Here is a 20,200-nt window from a genome sequence, read left to right as displayed (position 1 = left end):
CAGCACCATGTCCTGCCCTCCCCGTGTCCCCACAGCCACGGGGAGGTGACCGGGGGGCACCCGCGGCGCTGGGAGACGATTTTGGTGCAGCCCCATGGGGCTCTGGGGCCGCAAGTGCTGTCGGAGCTGCGTCTCGCCAGCGCCGAGCTCACCACGGTGAGGACGGCGGCACCGCGGGGGAACCGGGGGGTCCCGGTGACGGCGGCTTCAGCGCCGGCTCCGGTGCCCAGCAGGCCCGGCGAGCCGCGCTGTGCCGGCTGCTGCAGGACGAGCACCAGCAGCAGCGGCGGGAGCTGCAGCGGCTCGGGAAGGCGTTCTACGTGGAGCGGCTGTGAGCGCCCGAGCGGCAGCTCCGTGTCCAGCACGCGGACGTGGCGCCGGAACAACGGCTCCGCACCGAACCCATGGGATCAGCACCGAAATGATGGCTCAGTGCTGAACCCGTGGGCTCGAAACTGAACCCGTGGGCTCGGTACCAAACCGATGGCTTAGTGCTGAACCCATGGGCTCAAAACTGAACCCATGGGCTCAGTACCAAACCGATGGCTCAGTGCTGAACCAATGGGCCCGAAACCGAACCCATGGGCTCGGCACCGAACCAACGGGTTTGAAATCGAACCGATGGCTCCGCACCGAACCCATGGGCTTGAAATTGAATCCATGGGCTCGGTACCAAACCAATGGCTCAGCGCTGAACCAATGGGCTCGAAACCGAACCAACAGACTTGGCACCGAACCGACGGGCTTGAAACCGAAACAACAGACTTGGCACCGAACTGGTGTCACCCAGTTTTCCAGCCAAGAATAAACCGCGTTGAGCAAAACCGGGGCTGCAGCTGCTGCGTGTGGGGCCGTGGGGCAGCGCTGGGGGTGGAGGGAGGGAAGGGACACCCAGCAGGACCCCCCGGACACGGGGACGTCACCGGTGACCCCGCACGTGCCGCGTCCCGTGTACGGCCCTGGCTGTGGCTGCGCCAGGAGGTGGCAGCGTGGCCGGGTGGCACCGGGTCCTGCTCCCGGCTTGGCCACACGCGCTGTCCCCTTGGCGCACGACGCCCCCGTCCCCATGTCACCGTGTCCCTGCCCGTGTGGCACCGCGCGACGGGGACAGGAGCTGGGCGGGTGTGCCGCCCCCAGCCCCGCTCGCCACGCGGGCAGCGCTCCACGGGGGGGCCCTTGTCCTTTGTCCCTTGTCCCCGTGCCCGACCTTGGTGTCTCCCGGCCGCGGGGCCCATCAGCGCCGCCCTGGCTCTGCTTATTGACAGCAGCGGGGGGCGCGGGGCCGGGCCCCCCCGCCCGCGGCCCCTCATTAGCTCGCCTGTCGGGTCGCATCACATCAGCAGCCGCCGCACGCGCGCTCCTGGCACCGCGTGTCCCCGCGTCCCCGCTGTCCCCTCCCCGCATGGGCTGAGCCCCCGGACCCCAACCCGGACAGCATCCATGCACCTGTCCCCCTGCCTCAAGCACCACGGGTGCCCCATCACCCCCAAAGTTTGGGGTCCCCACCAGCACCCAGCGCTGTCCCCAAGGTGGGTGACCCCGAAGCACCAAGACGCTCTGTGGGGGACACATGGCCCTGTGGGTCCCCACAACCGGACACCCCCATCCACGTCCCCCCATAGCAGATCGGGGTCCCACCGTCATCCCCGCTGCGCCCAGCGCGATGGCACCACATGGCGACCGGCCATTGTCACCTCCTTGTCGACGCTCCCGCGACGGGGGGTCCCGGCGTGTCCCCAAATCGCGGCTACGCAGCCGCCCCCCGGCGCTCGTCCTTGGGCAGGGTCAGGCGCAGCCCCCGGTGTCGCGGCTCCCGGTATCGACGTCCCCGCTAATGACGGCGCCATGTGAGCCGGCAGCGCGGGGCCATCGACCCGTATCGAGCGGCGCTGGGCGCGGGGTCCGCGGAGGGGCCGGGGCCGCCAATGGGGGGTCATTAATGGGAACGGGGCCACGTGCGCTGCCGCCCGCCCTTATAAACGGTGGCGGGGCGGCCGCCGAACCACAGCGACCGGGACCCCCCGATGGGCAGGTAAGATGGGGACGGACCCCTCGATGCACCGCGATGCGCCGCGTCCTGAGCTTCTGTTCTCTTGCAGGTCCGGCCGCCCCGCCTGCCCCGGCCTCTGTCTGATATGTTTGATATTAGGTTGTTTGATTGGAAAACCAACTAAATATCAAACATATTCTTACAGCGGCGGGGACGCCCAGCGCCGACGCCGCCGGACGCGCCACGACGACCCCCTTGGAACACCGCGGTTTGGCATCGGCGCCCGGCACCTGTCCCGCGGGATGATCCGGGACAAAGGCACGTGGCGCCGTGCCCGCTGCCGCGTTATTTATGGCACCGTCCCTTTGTCTCCTGGCCCTTCTCAGCCCCCCAAAACCCCTTCATGGGGCTGGGGGGACCCCATGGAGGCCGCTGGTCCCCGAGGGTCCCCAGGGCGGCATCTCCGGCGTTGTCGCCGCGTCCCGCCGGACGGGGGGTCAGTGGGTTCCTGGGGGTTCATCTCCCCGCTGTGCTCCCCAAACAATGTGGGCCGGGGGTGTTTTTAAGCCCTGGCTTAAAATAGCGCAAGGCAGAGCTTGGCCCGTCCCGCGCCGCCCCCGCGGGCCGCGAAATGTCACCTGGGGGCCACCAAAACACCACGAAACGGCCACATGTGAGACGGAGGGGGCGCAAACCCGGCTCAACACCTGCGCAGGGGACACCGTGTCCCGTGCCACCGCGTCCCCGCGCCACCGTGTCCCGTGTCACGGGGCGGGGGGCCAGGACAATGCGGGACCCCCCGCTGCTTTTTATAACCACCCCAGCTGTCCCCAAGAGCCCAAATAAGGCTGCGGCCACCCGGACCCCCCCGGGGTGACAATGGCTCCCGAGCACAGACTTTTTGGGAAGGTGGGGAGGCGGCTCAGCCCAAGAAAGGCAAAGCCCCCGCGGCCACCGGGGGGATAAAGCGGGCGGTGGCAGTGCCAGCCCCGCTGTGCCCGGTGTCCCCACTGTCCCCGCTGTCCCCGCTGTCCCTGCCGTCCCCGGTGTCCCGGCGTCCCCGGCGTCCCCCAGGATGGAGGCCATCAAGAAGAAGATGCAGATGCTGAAGCTGGACAAGGAGAACGCGCTGGACCGCGCGGAGCAGGCGGAGGCCGAGCAGAAGCAGGCGGAGGAGCGGAGCAAGCAGGTGCCGTGGGGCGGCCCCCCGGACGCGGCTCTTGGGGGGCAGCGGGTCCGGCTGCTCCCCGCGCTGGGCCCGGGGACACGGGGACAAGGGGCGGGAGGTGCCGCCAGCCCGCGGCTCGGAGACGATGGGCTGGTGCCGTGGGGCAGACCGAGGGGTCCCCCAGCACCCCGGGGATGTGTGGGGCAGGGGGGATGGTGTGGGGCTGGGCTGTCCCAGGAGGGGGACATAGGGATGCTGTGGGGCAGGAGGGGTGATGTGGGGCAGAGGGGATGATGTGGGGCAGGGCTGTCCCATGATGGGGATAGAGGGGACACTGTGGGGCGAGGAGGATGATGTGGGGCAGGGGGGGACGCAGTGGGGCAGGGATGTCCCAGAATGGGGCAGGGGGGATGATGTGGGGCAGGGGAGATGATGTGGGGCAGGGCTGTCCCAGGATGGGGATAGAGGGACGCTGTGGGGCAGGGAGGACGCAGTGGGGCAGGGGGGATGATGTGGGGCAGGGGAGATGCTGTGGGGCAGGGCTGTCCCAGGACGGGGATAGAGGGGATGCTGTGGGGCAGGGAGGACGCAGTGGGGCAGGGGGGATGATATGGGGAAGGGGAGATGATGTGGGGCAGGGGGGATGATGTGGGGCAGGGCTGTCCCAGGATGGGGATAGAGGGGATGGTGTGGGGCAGGGAGAACACAGTGGGGCAGGGCTGCTCCAGAATAGGGACATAGGGACGCAGTGGGGCAGGGGGGACACAGTGGGGCAGGGGGGATGATGTGGGGCAGGGGTGACGCAGTGGGACAGGGGGGACACAGTGGGACAGGGGGGACGCAATGGGGCAGGGGGGATGATGTGGGGCAGGGGGGACGCAGTGGGTCAGGGGGATGGCGTGGGGCAGGGGGGGTGCTGTGGGTCAGGGGGATGCCGTGGGGCAGGGGGGCTCCGTGGGTCCCGGCCGCCCCGCGGTGACGGCGCCGGTGCCGCTCGGGCGCAGCTGGAGGACGAGCTGGCCGCCATGCAGAAGAAGCTGAAGGGGACGGAGGACGAGCTGGACAAGTACTCGGAGGCCCTGAAAGACGCGCAGGAGAAGCTGGAGCTGGCGGAGAAGAAAGCGGCCGACGTACGTACGGGGGGCCCGAGTCCCCACTGTCACCCCCCGGGGACCGCGGCCCCTGGGGACACGCGGCAGCGCACGGGGACGGAGCGCGGTGGGGCATTGGGCGGCCCTGGAGCGTGGGACGGAGCCCTCGTCCCCGCGGCGGCGTGACAACGGCACAGCCCGGCTCTGGCGGCGTGACAACGGCACAGCCCGGCTATTGTTGGCGGCGGTTTCCAGGAAAACAATGGCGCGAGGTGCCGGGTTTCAGCCGCGGCTGGTCCTGCTCGTCACCCGCCGGGACCCGCGGTGACTGTCACCCGCGGGGACACCGTGGGGCTGGCGTCGGGAACACGCGGATCTCGACATCGAGGGACACGGCGCTGCTGTTCCCTCCGGCCACACTGTGGGGACACCGTGGGGCACATCCCGGTGCTGGGCTGGGGTGATGGTGCCATTGGGGTGACAGTGTGTGTTGCTGAGGTGACAGTGTCATTGGGGTGACAGTGCCATCGGGACATCCCGGTGCTGGGCTGGGGGTGACAGTGTCATTGGCGTGACGGTGCCATTGGGGTGACGGAGTCATTGAGGTGACGGTGCCATTGGGGTGATGGTGCCATTGGGGTGACGGTGCCATCAGGGTGACGGAGCCATCAGGGTAACAGTGCAATCAGGGTGACGGTTCCATTGGGGTGACGGTTTCATTGGGGTGACGGTGCCATCAGGGTGATGGTTCCATTGAGGTGACGGAGCCATTGGGGTGATGGTTCCATTAGGGTGATGGTTCCATTGAGGTGACGGAGCCATTGGGGTGATGGTTCCATTAGGGTGATGGTGCCATCAGGGTGACGGAGCCATTGGGGTGACGGTGCCATTGGGGTGATGGTTCCATTGGGGTGACGGTGCCATTGGGGTGACGGTGCCATTGGGGTGACGGAGCCATTGGGGTGACGGAGCCATCAGGACATCCCGAGTCCCCCCACCCCCCCAGTTCCTTTTCCAGCCCCACAACTCACTCGCGGCCCCTCGTCCCCCCTCGCTGCCATTGTCACTCTCATTGGCACAGACCGGGAGGTTTTGGCGACGCCGGAGCCGCCGGCACCGTGTGACACGAGGGGCGGGGGCTGTGGGGTGAGGGGCTGCGCCCCACGGGGCAGGATGGGGGGCCCTGGTCCCCATGCCCTGTGGGGCAGGTCCCGCTGTCCCCACACTCAGCTGGGGCAGGTCCCAGTGTCCCCAAGTCCCCTGTGGAACAGGTCCCACTGTCCCCCCAGCCACGTGGGGCAGATCTTGGTGTCCCCACACTGACGCAGGGCAGGTCCCACCCACATGGGGCAGGTCCTGGTGTCCCCAGTCCCAAAAGGGACAGGTCCCAGTGTCCCCACACCAACATAGGGCAGGTTCCAGTGTCCCCAAGCTCCTTGTGGGGCAGATATTGGTGCCTCCATACCAATATAGGGCAGGTCCTGGTGTCCCCATACTGATATAGGGCAGGTCCTGGTGTCCCCAAGCTCCTAGTGGGGCAGTTCCTGGTGTCCCCATACTGATATAGGGCAGGTCCCAGTGTCCCCAAGCCCCCTGTGGGGCAGATCTTGGTGTCCCCATACCAATATAGGGCAGGTCCCGGTGTCCCCCCAGACATGTGGGGCAGATCTTGGTGTCCTCAAGATCCCTGTGGAGCAGGTCCTGGTGTCCCCATACAGATATAGGGCAGGTCCTGGTGTCCCCATACTGATATAGGGCAGGTCCTGGTGTCCCCAACCCCCTGTGGAGCAGGTCCTGGTGTCCCCATACAGATATAGGGCAGGTCCTGGTGTCCCCATACGGATATAGAGCAGGTCCTGGTGTCCCCAAGCTCCTGTGGGGCAGGTCCTGGTGTCCCCATACTGATATAGGGCAGATCTTGGTGTCCCCAACCCCTGTGGGGCAGGTCCTGCTGTCCCCATACAGATATAGGGCAGGTCCTGGTGTCCCCAAGCTCCTGTGGGGCAGGTCCTGGTGTCCCCATACAGATATAGGGCAGGTCCTGGTGTCCCCATACTGATATAGGGCAGGTCCCACCCACCTGTGACCGCTCCCGGTGTCCCCCCACGTGTCCCCTCGGTGTCCCCAGGCCCCGCCCCCTCGCAGCCTCTCCCCGTCTCCATGACAACGCGGGCCGGGAGGAGGAGGAGGAGGCGGCGGGCGGAAGTGACGTCACTTCCCGGGCGGCGGCGCCGCGGCGGCGGGTTCCGGTATTTCAGGGCGGGGCGGGCGCGGCGGGGCCGGTGCGGGATGGCGGGCGCCACCACGATCGAGGCGGTGAAGCGCAAGATCCAGGTGCTGCAGCAGCAGGCGGACGATGCCGAGGAGCGGGCCGACCGCCTGCAGCGGGAGGTGGAGGCCGAGCGGCGCAACCGCGAGCAGGTACCGCCGGGACCGGGACCCACACCCCCGGGGAGGGGGATCCCGCAGCCCCACGGGGGTTTAGCGGGGGTCGAACCACCGCGGCGGGCCCGGGGGTCGCACCCCGGGGCGGCGGGAGCGTCGCGGGGTCGGCGGGCGGGTGTCGGTTCCGGGTGCCGCTCTCCGCGGTGCGGTCTGTGGGTCCGGGGTTCGCGTCCCGGCTGCTCCGACCCGGGTCGGTGCTGAGCGGAGCTGGAGGAACCGGCGGCTCGGTGGTTCATCGGCACCGGCCCCCGGTGCGGGGGGTTGGCCCGCTTCCCCGGGGGGTCCCCCAGCTGCTTCTCGCGAGGGGAGCGGGAGGAACCGGCCATCTTGTGCGGGCCGTGTCGGCAGCGCGGAGGTGCGAGTGGCCGTGGGTGTGCCGGTGACACGGGGGGGACGCTGGGTTGGGGACACACGGCACGTTGGGCACAGGGCTGGTGTCACTCTTGAGGAGCAACCGCAGCACAATCTGAACCGGTGAGTCCCTGCCAGGTGGATGTTGCGACGAGTGGGTGACACCCCGCGGCGGGTGGGTGACACCCCACAATGGGTAGGTGACACCGGCTGGGTGACCAGCTCGGATCTGGCAGCCGCTCTCTGCACATTTCCCACCGATTCCCATCAAAACGCCAACCTGAGGCTCTCCCATCCCCAGGCAGCACCGCGGTGCCGCGGCCGGTGTCGGGAGCCGGTGCGGCGTGGCGGGCCGAGGCCACTCCCCGAGCTCCGCTGGGCTCTTTCTTTGCAGCCACATAAGGAATTCTGCTGCTGTAGCGCCGTTGCCATGGGAACGCGCGTGTTTCTCCGGGTGTTGCGGTGGCTCCTGCGGCTCGGGGTTCCTGTTCGGTCCCCATTTGGTCGCTGTGGTGCGGGGGAGCGGTGCTGAGCGCTGCGCTTGGCTTGTGGAGCTCCCAAAGGAAACGGGGAGTAACAGGGACGTGCTGCTCAGCCTGAAAGCGTCAATATCGCCCTTTGGGGACAGTCTGGGGACACCCCGGCTGTGCCCATCGAGGCGACGCAGGAGGGAGATGGTTCCTTAAAGCAAGGGGTGTTTTTTGGGGTATGTTGAGGAATTACGGGTGAAATGAAACGCTGCGTTTCAAGCGGTGCTGGTGTGTCCCCGTCCCCTGGGACACGGAGGGAACTCCCCGCCTTGACAGCTCGTTTGTGTGGAGCAGCATCCTCCCCAGTTCGGTTTAACGTCTCGGTTGGTTCCTCTTCGAGCCGGGCGCTTCCCCTGGAGAGGGAACGTGGGGGCTGCGGCGCAGCCGTGGTTGAATATCGGGGTGTTGGGGTTGAAGCGCAGGGCGAGCTGCTCATCGGAAAGCCGTTTGGGTTGGAAAAGGCCTTTAAGATCGAGTCCAACCGTGAACCAGCCCCTGAGAACCTCATCTGTGTGTTTAACCCCCCCAGGGATGGCGACTCCAGCACTGCCCTGGGCAGCCTGTTCCAACACCCACAGCCCTTTGGGGAGAAATCACCCCAAATTTCCACCCTCAGTCTCCCCTAGTGCCACTTGAGGCCGTTTCCTCCCATCCTGTCGCTTGTTGCCGGGGAGCAGAACCCAACGCTTGTGTTTTCGCAACCTGTTTTTTGAAATAGTGTGCGGGGAGGCGCCCGGCACCTTGTTGCCGGCTGGGGGAAGCGCTCATAGGGGGAAGAGACCAGTAATTGTGTCGGCTCTAACACTGGCGCCTTTCATCGCTCTGCTCCTCCCTCCTCGGGCACCGTTGGCCGCAGCGCGTCCTTGCAGGCTGCTTTGTTCCAGGAGCTGGAATATTTCATATACGCCCGGCACGTGGCTCTGGAGAAGATCACGGTGCTGCTTTGAAATGGCAGCGACCTCGTCTTTGTCTCGGCGCGGTGATCCCACCGCCGAGCGGGATCCCGCGCTCCCCGCCAGGGCGGCGATGTTGGCGTTGTGGTCGCTGGCGGTGCGGCCGTAACGCGCCGAGGGCGCGATGGTTTCTGAGCTCAGTCCTTAAAGCCTCCATCGCTTTTTGCGGTCGCGCTTCTGGCAAACGCGCGGTGCCCGAGGGCTCTTGGCAGCTTCCCCGGTTGTACCGAGGCGGCTTTGCTGGGGAGCGGCCCCATCAACCTGTGTCAAGGTTTTTTGTTGTATTTCTCTGGGGTTTTAGTGATTCGTGGGGAGGGAGGAAGCCCAGGTGATGCGTTGGGGCCGCGCCGCTGCCACCTCCCAACCTGTTAATCCTCGTCGCGCTGCCGACGGGCGGGTTCGTTCCGGGCGGGTTCGTTCCGAGCGGCGCTCGCCTGAGTAAACTGACCTAGTGCTAAATAGTCGCTGTGGCGAGGCGCTGGCAAACAGGGCTGTGATTGACGGCCCGGCGGGATTACAGCAGCTGCGGAGGAGCCTCGTTAGCGTTAAGTCACCTACTTAGCGTTTATGGCTTAAACTGTCACGTCGGCTCAAGCCGGCGGGTGAGAAACCTGCGGGGTGAGCGCGTGTGTGTGTGAAGCGCCGCGGAGCTTAACGTGCGAGCGGATGGAGCCGCCGGCTTTGTTTTGGTGCCGCTGACCCCAAATCCAACCCCGCGCCGGCCGAACCTGCCCCGGCTGAGTCGGTCTCTGCTCCCTCCAGGCCGAGGCTGAAGTGGCGTCTTTGAACCGTCGGATCCAGCTGGTGGAGGAGGAGTTAGACCGGGCCCAGGAGCGGCTGGCAACAGCCCTGCAGAAGCTGGAAGAGGCGGAGAAAGCTGCGGATGAAAGCGAAAGGTGAGCACGGGCTGCCGCTCTCGCTCCGTTTGACATATGGGATGCGTTCCGGCCTCTCGGGCTGCCCAGAGGGTGTGAAGTCGATACCACATCAAGGCTGGATGTGGGAGTCGGTCCCCACTTTGGAGCGGCTAAAACAAAGCCAAGGGGGTGCTGTGTGCTACCGTGTGTCCCCACGGCCACGAGGACGAATCGGTGTTTTCTGGGCAGCGCCACGTTTCCCTCGATCTGGGGAAACTCGGGGCTGCCTGAGTAACGCTCCACGGCGCATTTAATTGTCATCCCCGTGGTGTTTGCCTTCCCGTGCCACCCTCTGCACCAAAGAAACAACATGATCCTGGGGTGAGATGCTCCAAAAACTCATCGCCCCGCCGGCTTTTACAGGATGAGTTTTTATATCTCCCCTCCGTGTGCTTTCTTTTGGGCAGAGGCATGAAAGTGATTGAGAACAGAGCTCTGAAGGATGAGGAGAAGATGGAGCTGCAGGAGATCCAGCTCAAGGAAGCCAAACACATCGCAGAGGAGGCGGATCGGAAGTATGAGGAGGTGAGAGCCTGGGACGCTCTAGTCCAGCTAAGCCTGGCCTAACAGAGGCGGCTCCGCTTCCTGCTGACGGGGTTTTCCTGGGCAAACCCGGCTCTTGGCTGAGCTCCCTCGGTGTTTCCCTTCTCCAACGGCTCCCAAATCATCTTCCTTCTGCTGAGCTCCCGTTCTCCCTTCCAGGTTGCTCGGAAACTGGTGATCATAGAAGGCGACCTGGAGCGGACCGAGGAGCGCGCCGAGCTCGCAGAGTCGTGAGTAACCCGCTCGCACGTCACCCGCACGTTCACCTTCGCATGGGAACTAACACGGCATTTCTAACCCTGTTACACAAGGCCTGAAGCACAGGGTGGGTTTAGATCCGCGGGTGGGAAAGGATTGGAAGCGCTTTGCTGTTTGGAACGGGATTAATTCCGCTGAGGAATTTGCAGCGATGTGACGGCTCTGCCCCTTTGCACGGGGGGACTCGCTGGTTAGCGGAGGACCCTCCGCGCGGTGTGCGCCGGCACGGCTTTGTGCAGCTCACAAGATCCTCGCACGGGAGCGCACGGCGCTTGGCCGAAAGCGGCACGTGGGGTGTCCGAGGGCAGAACCGCGGCCGAGCTTGGTCTCTGGCCTCTTCAAAACGTATTTGCGGTAACCGCGACAGCCTTGGGCAGTGCCGAGCAGCCAGCCGGACTCCTCCGCTCACCGCAGACACACGTTATGGCGTCTGGGCTCCTTTGGGTGCTCCAGCCGCTCCTCGAGGAGCCGCTCAGGGCGTTTTCTGTGCTCTGGGCCTTGTCTAACAAAGTCGGTGTGGTCGCCGCGGTAGCATTGCGCTTCCTGCCCAGCCGCATGTCGTGACCATGACTTCTTTGTGTTCTCCCCCTGCCCCCTCTTTTGTTTTTTTTGCTCTGTGGTGGTGTGTTTTTGGTGCTCCTTTTGACCCCTGTCCCCACCCGGCTTGTGCCATCGTGTGACCGTCACTAACAGTCGTTGCCGGGAGCTGCAGGAGCAGATCAGAGTGATGGACCAGAACTTGAAGTGTCTGTCTGTTGCCGAAGAAAAGGTACTAACCTTTCCCTCCTCGATCCATTAAACCAGAACTCCTGTGGTCTTCTCGCTACGCTCCTTCCCTCAGCTTAACCGCGTCTTTCTGTCTCCTGGAATGTCCTGTCCTCTCTGCCCTGCGTGGCTGTCTGTCCGTCTGTCTGTCAGAGCAGCTTCTAGCAAACTAAACGTGCCGTTTGTCCTCGAAGGCTCCAGAAATCTGTGTCCGCGTCTCGGCTGCTCGGCCGGGCGCCGGCACAACGTTTAGAGCGGGGATTTGGGGGCAGGAAGGGAACTCGCTTTCCGCAGAGCGCGCGTTCCCGTCCGGTCTGCGCAGACGCCTCCCAGCGCCTCCCGCTCCTCCCCGCACATCGATTCACTTCTTGTCTCTCCTGTCTTTCCCTCCCGCTTCTTCTTTTCCTGTTTTCTCCCCCCTTTCTTTACAAAACCCCGCAGTAAATGTTCCGAGCTGGAGGAAGAGCTGAAGAATGTCACCAACAATCTCAAGTCTCTTGAGGCTCAGGCTGAGAAGGTAGGGCTGCTCATCCGAGGGCCAGAAACAGTTCTGTCTTGCTAGAAGGGTGCGAGCCAGCGGAGCGCCCCCCGGCATGGAAACCATGCAACTGCAGCCTTAAACAAGCCCGGGGAGCTGCGCTGCTCGCCGGGAGAGCCGAGGATTTGGGTGTTGAGGGTGAAGCCGCAGTGCGGGGGGTCGCTGTCCTTCCCATCTCTGGGCCGGCTCCACCAGCTGAGCTGTTGGTGCTGCTGGGATGAGATGTTTTCTGCGCCCGAGTTTGTTTGCCGTGCCCGGTGTGGGATGTGCTGCCTGACCCGGTTCTCCCAGACTCAGGCAGGGCTGTGAACGAGCCCCGTGGAAGTTTCTGGAGGCGTTTGGGCTGTGGGGAGGAGTGGTGTGGGAGGTCCCTGCTGGGTGCTGACTCCTCTCCTTTCCCACAGTACTCTCAAAAAGAGGATAAATACGAAGAGGAGATCAAGATCCTGACTGATAAACTCAAAGAGGTGAGTTGGGGTGATTTTGGGGGGGGACGTCACCTCCTCAGCCCGATGCCTGTTGTCCTTTGGCATACCCCAAAACTGTTGCGCTCAGCGGTTCACGTCTCCTTGGCAGGCGGAGACCCGCGCCGAATTCGCCGAACGCTCCGTAGCCAAGCTGGAGAAGACCATCGATGATTTGGAAGGTACATTCTAGGGGATGGGAAGCCAAAAAATACATGGTGGGAGCTGAGGAAGGTTCTTTCCTGGGTAACCGGAGAGTGGAGACGCCGCTCCGGTCCTGGGAGCGCGAGCTGGCGAGGCCGGTGCCTCGGGAGCGCGTTGTCCTCTGGAAACGGTTCTGCTGCTCCCAATCCAAACACTGTGCCCTATCTGATAGCAACAGATAACACCAACTGCGCTATCTCGGCTGCAATGTCCTCAGGAATGCAGCTGGATTCCTCTGCTCCAGCTTAACCCGTTTGAAGGAGTGGCAGAGGAGGGAAAAAAAGCCTCATCTCACTAGGAACTGGTTACGATAACGTATTTGTGCGCAGGATCTCATGCAAGTCAACAGGAGTAGGTAGTGAGGCTTGAAACAGCCCCCAAGAAGCCTCAGGGCTCCCCAGTATCGGTCTTGGGTCAAGACTAAATCACCAGAAGCCGCGTTTATGCTGCGGATGGGCTCCTGTCCTCCTCCCCGGCCTCGGCTTCTCAGCATCCCACCTTTCCCCGAGCCGTGGCAGGAGAATTTCCAACCGCTTCCCTTAAATCCGAGGCTGTGGGCCGGATTCTTCTGTGGCTGGTAAAGCCAGCGTCGTCCAGGCCTCCTGCCGCCACCACAGCACGTGCCTTTGTGGCTTCGTAGCGCCAGGTCTCAGAGATTCAAAGCCACATCCCGGTGTCTGGAGTCGCTCGGGAGATTGGGTCTTTATCTAGAAATAGCAGCGGTGTCAGCCGAGCCGTTCCAAGCGGCAATCTGAGCCGCCTCACGCTGCGGAGCTGCAACAACCCCTCCAGAAATCCCTCTTGGTGAGGAGTTGGCTCTGTGCCGCTGCCGTGACCCGCTTGGTGACAAGTGACAAAGTTCTTGCTGTTAACAACATTCCCAGCTGCGCTGTCGCCAGCTCTGTGCGGGCGGCGGGAGTTTGGGGATTGCCGCCTCTACCCAAGGCGGGCGATCTCTGCTCCGTTATCTGATGGGGAACACGGGTGGGGCGTTTTTGGCTCACCCTGCATCCTACAGAACGGGAATTCCCCTCTACCCAGGGCGATTACAAGACCGACTTGTCCCGAGCAGGTTTTGCGTTGAGGCTGACGGTGAGAACAAAGCAGCTCAGTCCATCTGGGCGCAACGATCCGCTCCGAAGCGATGGAGCCGCCTTCCCGCGACTCCTCCGGTCAGCAGTTCTCACTGGGCCGCTCGTTCCCTTGAGTTATAGTTCTCAGAGCTGGTTTGGAGCCCTGGATGGCACTTACTGCTCCCACCATCCTCGGGTGTCAGAAACTAATCCGCAGTCGCGATGGCTCCACATCCAACTCCATTTTCTCCTGTTCATGAACTTTCCTTGCCCCAGGGTGTTTTCAACTCCTGCCTTCCCTCATTGTTTGCCTTTTGTTCTCCTCCTAAACCTCTTCTAGATGAGCTCTATGCCCAGAAACTGAAGTACAAAGCAATTAGTGAGGAACTGGACCACGCCCTGAATGACATGACTTCCATGTAAATATGAGCTGGCTGGTGTTTGCCTCTCGCTTGGGCAGCCGGGCCGCCAGAGCTTGCTTGGTGTGCTGTGGTGTTCGTAGTTTGGAGAATCGATGGCGCTGCGCGGCCAAGGTTACTTCTACAGATCGGGGTCGGCGGGGCTTCCCCGCAGCATGCCGTGCGCTAACTCCATTCCGCATGCATAACAACAAAGGATTCGGGCTTGACCTCTCTCCGAGCGCAGTTCCCCGTCTCCGGGTTCCTCCTGGACAAGCGCTCGAGTGGATTCTTTGGGAATTGCCGTGAACTGATCTGTGGAAGTAGCTGAACTCTTGTCTTTCCGCTCCTGGGCTTTCTGTTGGGATTTGCGGGTTCTAACAGCTGCTCCTCACCACTAATGCTCAGAAAGCGGGCGCCCAAAACCTCTCCCCGAGCCGAGTTTGCCGTGCACCAACACCTCAGCTCCTCTTAAAACCGGTGTGTTCTTCTGTCTCACGCAGATAAGTCTCGCGATTCCAAACTCCGCTTTGGATTTGCCTCTCTGCACCTGCGCCCTGCGTTCAAGCTCTCGGCACCTCGCGCTGAATTCCGGTCCCTTTCTCCCGTTATCGTGTGCGGGGCATCCCGGGCACGCTGGAGCTTCGCAGCAGCAGCAGCCCCCCCGTTTTGCCGCGCTCGCCCCCAAACAAAGCTCGCTCTGTGCCATCGACGTGCCAGACACGGCCGTGCTCAGCGGGGCTGCCCTCTCGCTGTCTGCGCGTAGCTGGGAGGGTGTTGTTCTCATCTGCATATCTTGCGTAGAGCCATAAAGCCCCTTTTGTATTTCTCTCGCCTCTCGCTCGAGCATGATGTCACCTTTTCTGAAGGAAAACAACTCGCGGATAAACCCAACGGCTGGCGCTTTTGAGAAACGGGTTTTTAGTGACCGCTCCGCGTTGCCTTCGAACCCTCGCTGGAACACACTGCGTTATTGTTCCTTTTGGGTGTCGTGTTGGCCCCTGGAATCGCAGCATGTTCTGTAGGATTGAGGGGGGTTTGTAGCACGAAGTCCTTGAGCCATACGCGCTCCAGCCCGCTCCCAACCCTCCTCACGCCCGCGCCGCGGCGTTCACCGGCACCGCTGCCAAACGCTGGCTGGCAGCGGGAAGTCACCGCGCTGATAGTCACCAGGGCACCGGCAGGGTGTGAAACAATAAATAGAGCGAGCTCGGGCTGGTTTCCAGCTGCTGCGAGGCGGGGATGATTTATGGGCAGTGGAGCCAGGGAATGTGCGTTTCGCAGAGCCCTCCCGTCCCCATGTGAGGTTTGGGGGTGATGGGATCCCCTGGGAGCTTTACACTGAGCACCGCAGCCTTGCCAACACTCGCTGCGCGTCACCGCTGCTCTGAGCGTGATGCTGGTTGCTCCGGTGCCATAAACACCCGCCGGCCTCTCGTTAACTGTGTGCGCTGCCTCGCGGCGGCTCCTCAAACACTCTTTCCTCTCCGGATCGGTTCGCCCGCCGCAGCGCCCGAAGAGCCCTGCGCGACCAGAGTTTTGATGAGATGAGACACCTCCCCTGGTTTCCTCAGGTTTGTGTCGCCCCGTTCTCCGCAGCGAGGACAGTTGCACACGCTGAGCTGCCTGTTCTCCCTTTGTATCAGGGCTGGGTGGGGAACGGGGCATCATTCCCACCGGGAATTTCAAAGGATAACAGCTTGGGAAGCTCCGGCAGGCGCTGATCTGACTCTCCTGGGGTTTGGGACGATCCTCCATGCCATGGAAGCACAAAAGAACCCACAGCTCCTCAGGAGCCAAACATCAGGGTTTAGATCGCAAGGGAGGGCCGGGGCTTTTGTCACCGGTGTCGTGGGGGGTGTGGAGGTTCCCAGGCCAGACTTTGGCTGCCGGCTCTCACGGGTGGGAGGTGACGCCCTGCCCTGGTGAAGCAGCCTCTCTCCTCGCCGGGAGGTCCCGTTCACTCCCGACTCAGCCGCGTGGGGCCGGTGGCTCCGCTGGTGGCAGCGGTGTCGCAAGCGATGTAATCAAAGCTGCGGCTGCGGCGGCTCCTCCCGCGCAGCTCCGCGCTGGGTGGCGGATGGATGGGTGGGTGGTGCAACAACTCCCCGGGAGGTTTTGAGCAGCTTCTGGTCCGACTGGGTGGCCAGGCTGGTTGCTGGAGCTGGGCTGTGGGCTCAGGAGCGATACAAACGCGGATGAGCTGACCAGGAGGCTCAGGGCCGGATGGACAGACAGACAGAAACACTGCCCCGTGTGCCGCAGCAGCAAGCGTTCCACCTTGAGGTTCCTGAGCTCTAGGAAGGGTCGTGCTAATTAATTACTTCAGTCTGGGGGGATCACCAGCCCGCCGATCACCTGGGGCTGCAGACTGGCCTTGGGGTTCCCGTTCCCCTTCACGGGGGCTGCAGAGTGGGTCCCCACCAGCAGTAGCAGCTGATGTGCCCAGTGAGCGCTGGCGTAGGCCAGGATGGGTCCCCTCAGCTTCTAGCGGTGGGATGGAAATCGTTGGCTTCTCTGGCTGTTGCTTGGTCCCTCGGTGGTGTTAACGAAGGGACGATCAGTGGGTGCCGCTGTCCTGTGGGGGAACATGCGGCTGTGGCGGGTGCTGGAGGGACTGGGCTGAGACTGGAGCGAGTGATGCGCTCGAGCTGCTCCACATGAACAGCGCGACTCAGCGTCCTCAATCTTAACCTGGCCAGATCGTGTTCAAAGCAAAATATCCCCAGGCTGAGAGCAGCAAGGAATGGTGGGGATTCCATTCAGAATCCCCTGGATTCCAGGGACCGTCTCATATGAGGCCCGTCCCTGGAGCTGCCTGGAACCGGCGCTGGGGACAAGTGTGGCCGCTAGAGCCACGAGGGCATGAGAGAAAACGGCCTCAAGTTGCGCCAGGGGAGGGTGAGGGTGGAAATTTGGGGTGATTTCTCCCCAAAGGGCTGTGGGTGTTGGAACAGGCTGCCCAGGGCAGTGCTGGAGTCGCCATCCCTGGGGGGTTAAACACAGAGATGAGGTTCTCAGGACATGGGTGGGTCAACACTTGGACTCAATCTTGAGGAGCTTTTCCAACCCAAATGACTCTGTGATGGGCTGGTGGGAGGTGACGACTGTTCAGAAGCAGCAGCAGTTTGTGCCTCGCTCATTTACTTGCTCCGGGGCAGACACAAAACAGGATTCAGCCTTGGTTGGATTTCTTCTTTCTGCAAAGTGCTCCACAGGCTTCCAGAGCATCCCGTGTTTCTTGGGTACAGCCCAGCCCACAGCTCCTCCTGCTCCTCGTGCCTCGTGTCCCCTCGTGCTCCTCGTGTCCCCTCGTGCTCCTCGTGTCGTGTCCCCTCGTGCTCCTCGTGTCGTGTCCCCTCGTGCTCCTCGTGTCGTGTCCCCTCGTGCTCCTCGTGTCGTGTCCCCTCGTGCTCCTCGTGTCGTGCTCCTCGTGTCGTGTCCCCCCGCGTCCCCTCGCGTCCCCCGTGCTCCTCGTGTCGTGTTGCGTCTCCTCGTGTCGCGTCCCCCGTGCTCCTCGTGTCGTGTTGCGTCTCCTCGTGTCGCGTCTCCCGTGCTCCTCGTGTCATTCCCTTGTGCTCCTCGTGTCCCTCGTGCTCCTCTCTTTGCCTTCACAAGCCCTTGGCAGCGCTTCCTCCGATGATCCTGAGCTGAAATACGAGTTAGACCAAGACAAACCTTTGCCCGTGGCCTCGACCTGACCCTCAGAACACGAGTCATGGAGACAACTTACCTGGTGTGCTCGTCTCGCTCCTCTACTAACCTCCCCTCTCTCTGTCTCTCTCTCTCCCTCTCGTTCCCCCGTCCCGTTGCCGCTGCAGAGCGTCTGTACAGCCAGCTCGAGAAAAACCGCCTGCTCGCTAACGAGCTGAAGTTAACGCTGCATGATCTGTGTGACTGAGAAGGGGCCCCACTAATGCCGTTAAACGAGCTTATCGCGACCACCCGTGCGCTGTGGACCACACTGAGATCTGAGCGGTTCTTGAGACTGGCAGACTCGCACGTTTTGTGCAATTGCTGCTGTTTAACGAGGCACTTGAATTTACCCTCTAATTTATTTAAGTTTTTTTTTTAAATTAAGGTAACCTCTATTCTTAGTTGGCTGTTTTTTGAGTGTTTTTCCCTTGTCCGGGGGGTCCTGCCTGGTCCCTCTGTGGAACCAGAATGGCCGCACCCGCAGGAGAGGGCCGGGCTGAATTTAGGCTTCTATCTGCTGGAAGATGCCTGTTGAGCGCTACGATTTAATTTCCAATTAGCCAAATGCTTTCCTGCTGCATGGAACGATGCCTTTAACAATAAACAACTGACCTCGCGGTCTATAAGACGCTGCAAACCTGTAGAACCTTCCTGTAGAGCCGAGTCCTGACGTTTGGAGGACTCAATCGGTCCAGAATGGGTTGGGAAAGCTCGTGGAAAGCCAAGTCTTAAAATCCACGGTGTTAAGCCGCGTTTAAAGCCACTGGTGCTCTAGGAAGGCGGTTTCTGCCCTGGGGAGGGTGGGGAGCGGCTTTGAGGAGCCTCCTGTCCCTAAAGGGCGTCTCATCCGCAGCCGGCGTCCCAGCGCGTGCAGCTCATCAGTGACATGGGCGGGCTCACCTTTGGAGTCAAGCCCACCTAGAGCGGTAGTTGCTGGTCTGAGCTCTCCTCCCGGCTTAAGGAAACACGTGAGAATCGCCCGCCCGCGGTCCTGGGCAGTCGCAACACACTCGCTCCGCTTCACTTTGGGAACGGCTCCTTTCCCCCTGTCTGCTCCCTGCTCGGTGACGCCGGTCCCGGTGATCTTGGCATCTCTGTCCTGCGCCGGGGGGCCAATCCAGCCGTGGATCTGAGCGTGTGTTTGTCCTCTGCTTGCTGGGCCACGGGGGGCCGGCTGCGTGGGGGCGGGGAAGCCCTGGGGAGCGCACCTGCATGCAAACAATACGGAATAAAACACTGGTTAAAGTTACATCGACCGGGAGCACGAGCCGCCAACCAGGTAACCCCAGAGCTTCCCCGCACACCCACCCGGGCGCCAAAGCTTTTCCGCGGCCAAAACCTCCCCGGTTGGCTTGGTAACCATCGTCTCTTTGTGTCTTTTGCCAGATAAACTGAAATCCACCAAAGAGGAGCATCTGTGCACGCAACGGATGCTGGACCAGACCCTGCTCGACCTCAACGAGATGTGAGGGATCCCCATGATGCCGCCGCTTGGCCTCTAACCCTGCGCCAACACGTCCCGTTGCCAACTTCACCAAAACACCTCCTTTTTGTTTGCTTTTCTTTGGGTTTTTTCTTCCTAATTCGCCTCAGGGTTAAAGGCCAAAGCTTCAAATTAAGGGAAATAAACAATGCAATAAGGTTTGGGGAGCATGTTTGAGATGTATACATTTTGTAACTACCTTTGTTTTCCTTGGGGAACATTCCAGATGGCTCTTGAGGCTGGGGAGCTCAACTTCAAAGCTCTTGGCTTTAACAATTCGGTGTTAACCTTGTGGTAATCAGCTCATTTTGGGCAGGGGAATGAGGGAAAACGTCCTTTCCAGGAGCCGTTTGCCAAAAGAGCCCAATTTTTCAGCTTTAAGGTAACTCTGTTGTGAAGAAGCAACTTGGGCAAAGGGAAACTTGTTGTTTTTCTTATTTTGTTTTTAAAGCCAAACCCAATTGAACCTTCACATGCGTTATTTCCCTCCAACCCCATTGCTGGCCATTTATTTGTATCCGAAAAGCCGCGACCCCTCTAACCCGCCGCTGCGCGGGGTTTAATTTGCCTTCACGTGCTGGCGCTTTGTTGCTCGTCGCCGGGTCACGCTTAACGGCTTCAGCTCTCGGGAAAGCGTTATTGTTGTTCTTTTTGCCTGTTTTTCGCCCGTTTTCGCTGACGGGACCTGGAGCCGCGTCCAGGCGCCTTCGCTTGTGCTCGGAGCAGCTTTAGGGGCCGATCCGGGGATAAAATGAAACCCTATCGAAGCGTTTTGATACTAAATCGAAAAGAGAAAAATAATTGTCTTATTGTCTTTTGAAATAAAAATCCAATCCCTCTATGTCTGTGGAGATTTACTGTGTGTGTGAAAACGAAAGGCTGTGCCGCTCAGAGCTGCAGGGCGGGCTTGCGGGGGACGAGCTCTCCATTTCGTACCTCAGCCCATCGCGGGAACCCGCTGCCAGCCCCCAGTAATTAATTAACTCCCGTTAATTAACCCCCGTTGCCTCATGCGCAGAGCGGAGGGAGCGAGCGACGCGCGGCGCCTGCGCGGGAAACGGGGGGTGGGCGTGGCCACTGCGCATAAGCAGCGCGTAAAAGGAGCGATGGGCGTGGCCAGTGCGTAGTTCGAGGGAGTGGGCGTGGCCACTGCGCACGGGTAGCCTATAAAAGGAGGGGTGGGCGTGGCCACTGCGCACGGGTAGCGCATAAAAGGAGGAGTGGGCGTGGCCACTGCGCACGGGTAGCGCATAAAAGGAGCGGTGGGCGTGGCCACTGCGCGGGGGGCGGGTGTGGTCACTGCGCATGCGCAGGGCGGGAAGGCGGGAAGAAG

At 62.1% G+C, this 20,200-nt stretch overlaps 1 protein-coding gene across 9 annotated transcripts; it reads left to right on the top strand.

Moving 5' to 3' along the window:
- Positions 1 to 3,035: 3,035 nt before the first annotated feature.
- Positions 3,036 to 19,708, top strand: TPM3 (tropomyosin 3; the record flags this gene model as incomplete). 9 transcript variants are annotated; one of them, XM_080361290.1, is made up of 10 exons in its annotated part: positions 6,502 to 6,670; positions 9,291 to 9,424; positions 9,853 to 9,970; positions 10,148 to 10,218; positions 11,453 to 11,528; positions 11,954 to 12,016; positions 12,126 to 12,195; positions 13,631 to 13,709; positions 15,199 to 15,262; positions 18,771 to 19,026. In XM_080361290.1, the coding sequence occupies exons 1-10, from the start codon at positions 6,539 to 6,541 to the stop codon at positions 18,777 to 18,779; spliced, it is 816 nt and encodes a 271-aa protein (XP_080217416.1). In that variant the 5' UTR covers positions 6,502 to 6,538. The 9 variants fall into 9 exon arrangements, with proteins under 9 accessions (XP_080217424.1, XP_080217423.1, XP_080217416.1 ...); XM_080361294.1 differs by lacking the exons at positions 11,453 to 11,528; positions 18,771 to 19,026 and adding exons at positions 10,940 to 11,015; positions 18,238 to 18,306 and having other exon boundaries at positions 15,199 to 15,268; XM_080361298.1 differs by lacking the exons at positions 6,502 to 6,670; positions 11,453 to 11,528; positions 13,631 to 13,709; positions 15,199 to 15,262 and adding exons at positions 3,036 to 3,179; positions 4,163 to 4,288; positions 10,940 to 11,015 and having other exon boundaries at positions 18,771 to 19,708.
- Positions 19,709 to 20,200: the final 492 nt, after the last annotated feature.

Source organism: Nesoenas mayeri (assembly GCF_963082525.1).
Source record: "Nesoenas mayeri genome assembly, chromosome: 30".
Classification (NCBI taxonomy): domain Eukaryota; kingdom Metazoa; phylum Chordata; class Aves; order Columbiformes; family Columbidae; genus Nesoenas; species Nesoenas mayeri.
The sequence above is the reverse complement of the archived record's forward strand: the minus strand, read 5'-3'. Positions and strand labels throughout refer to the sequence as shown.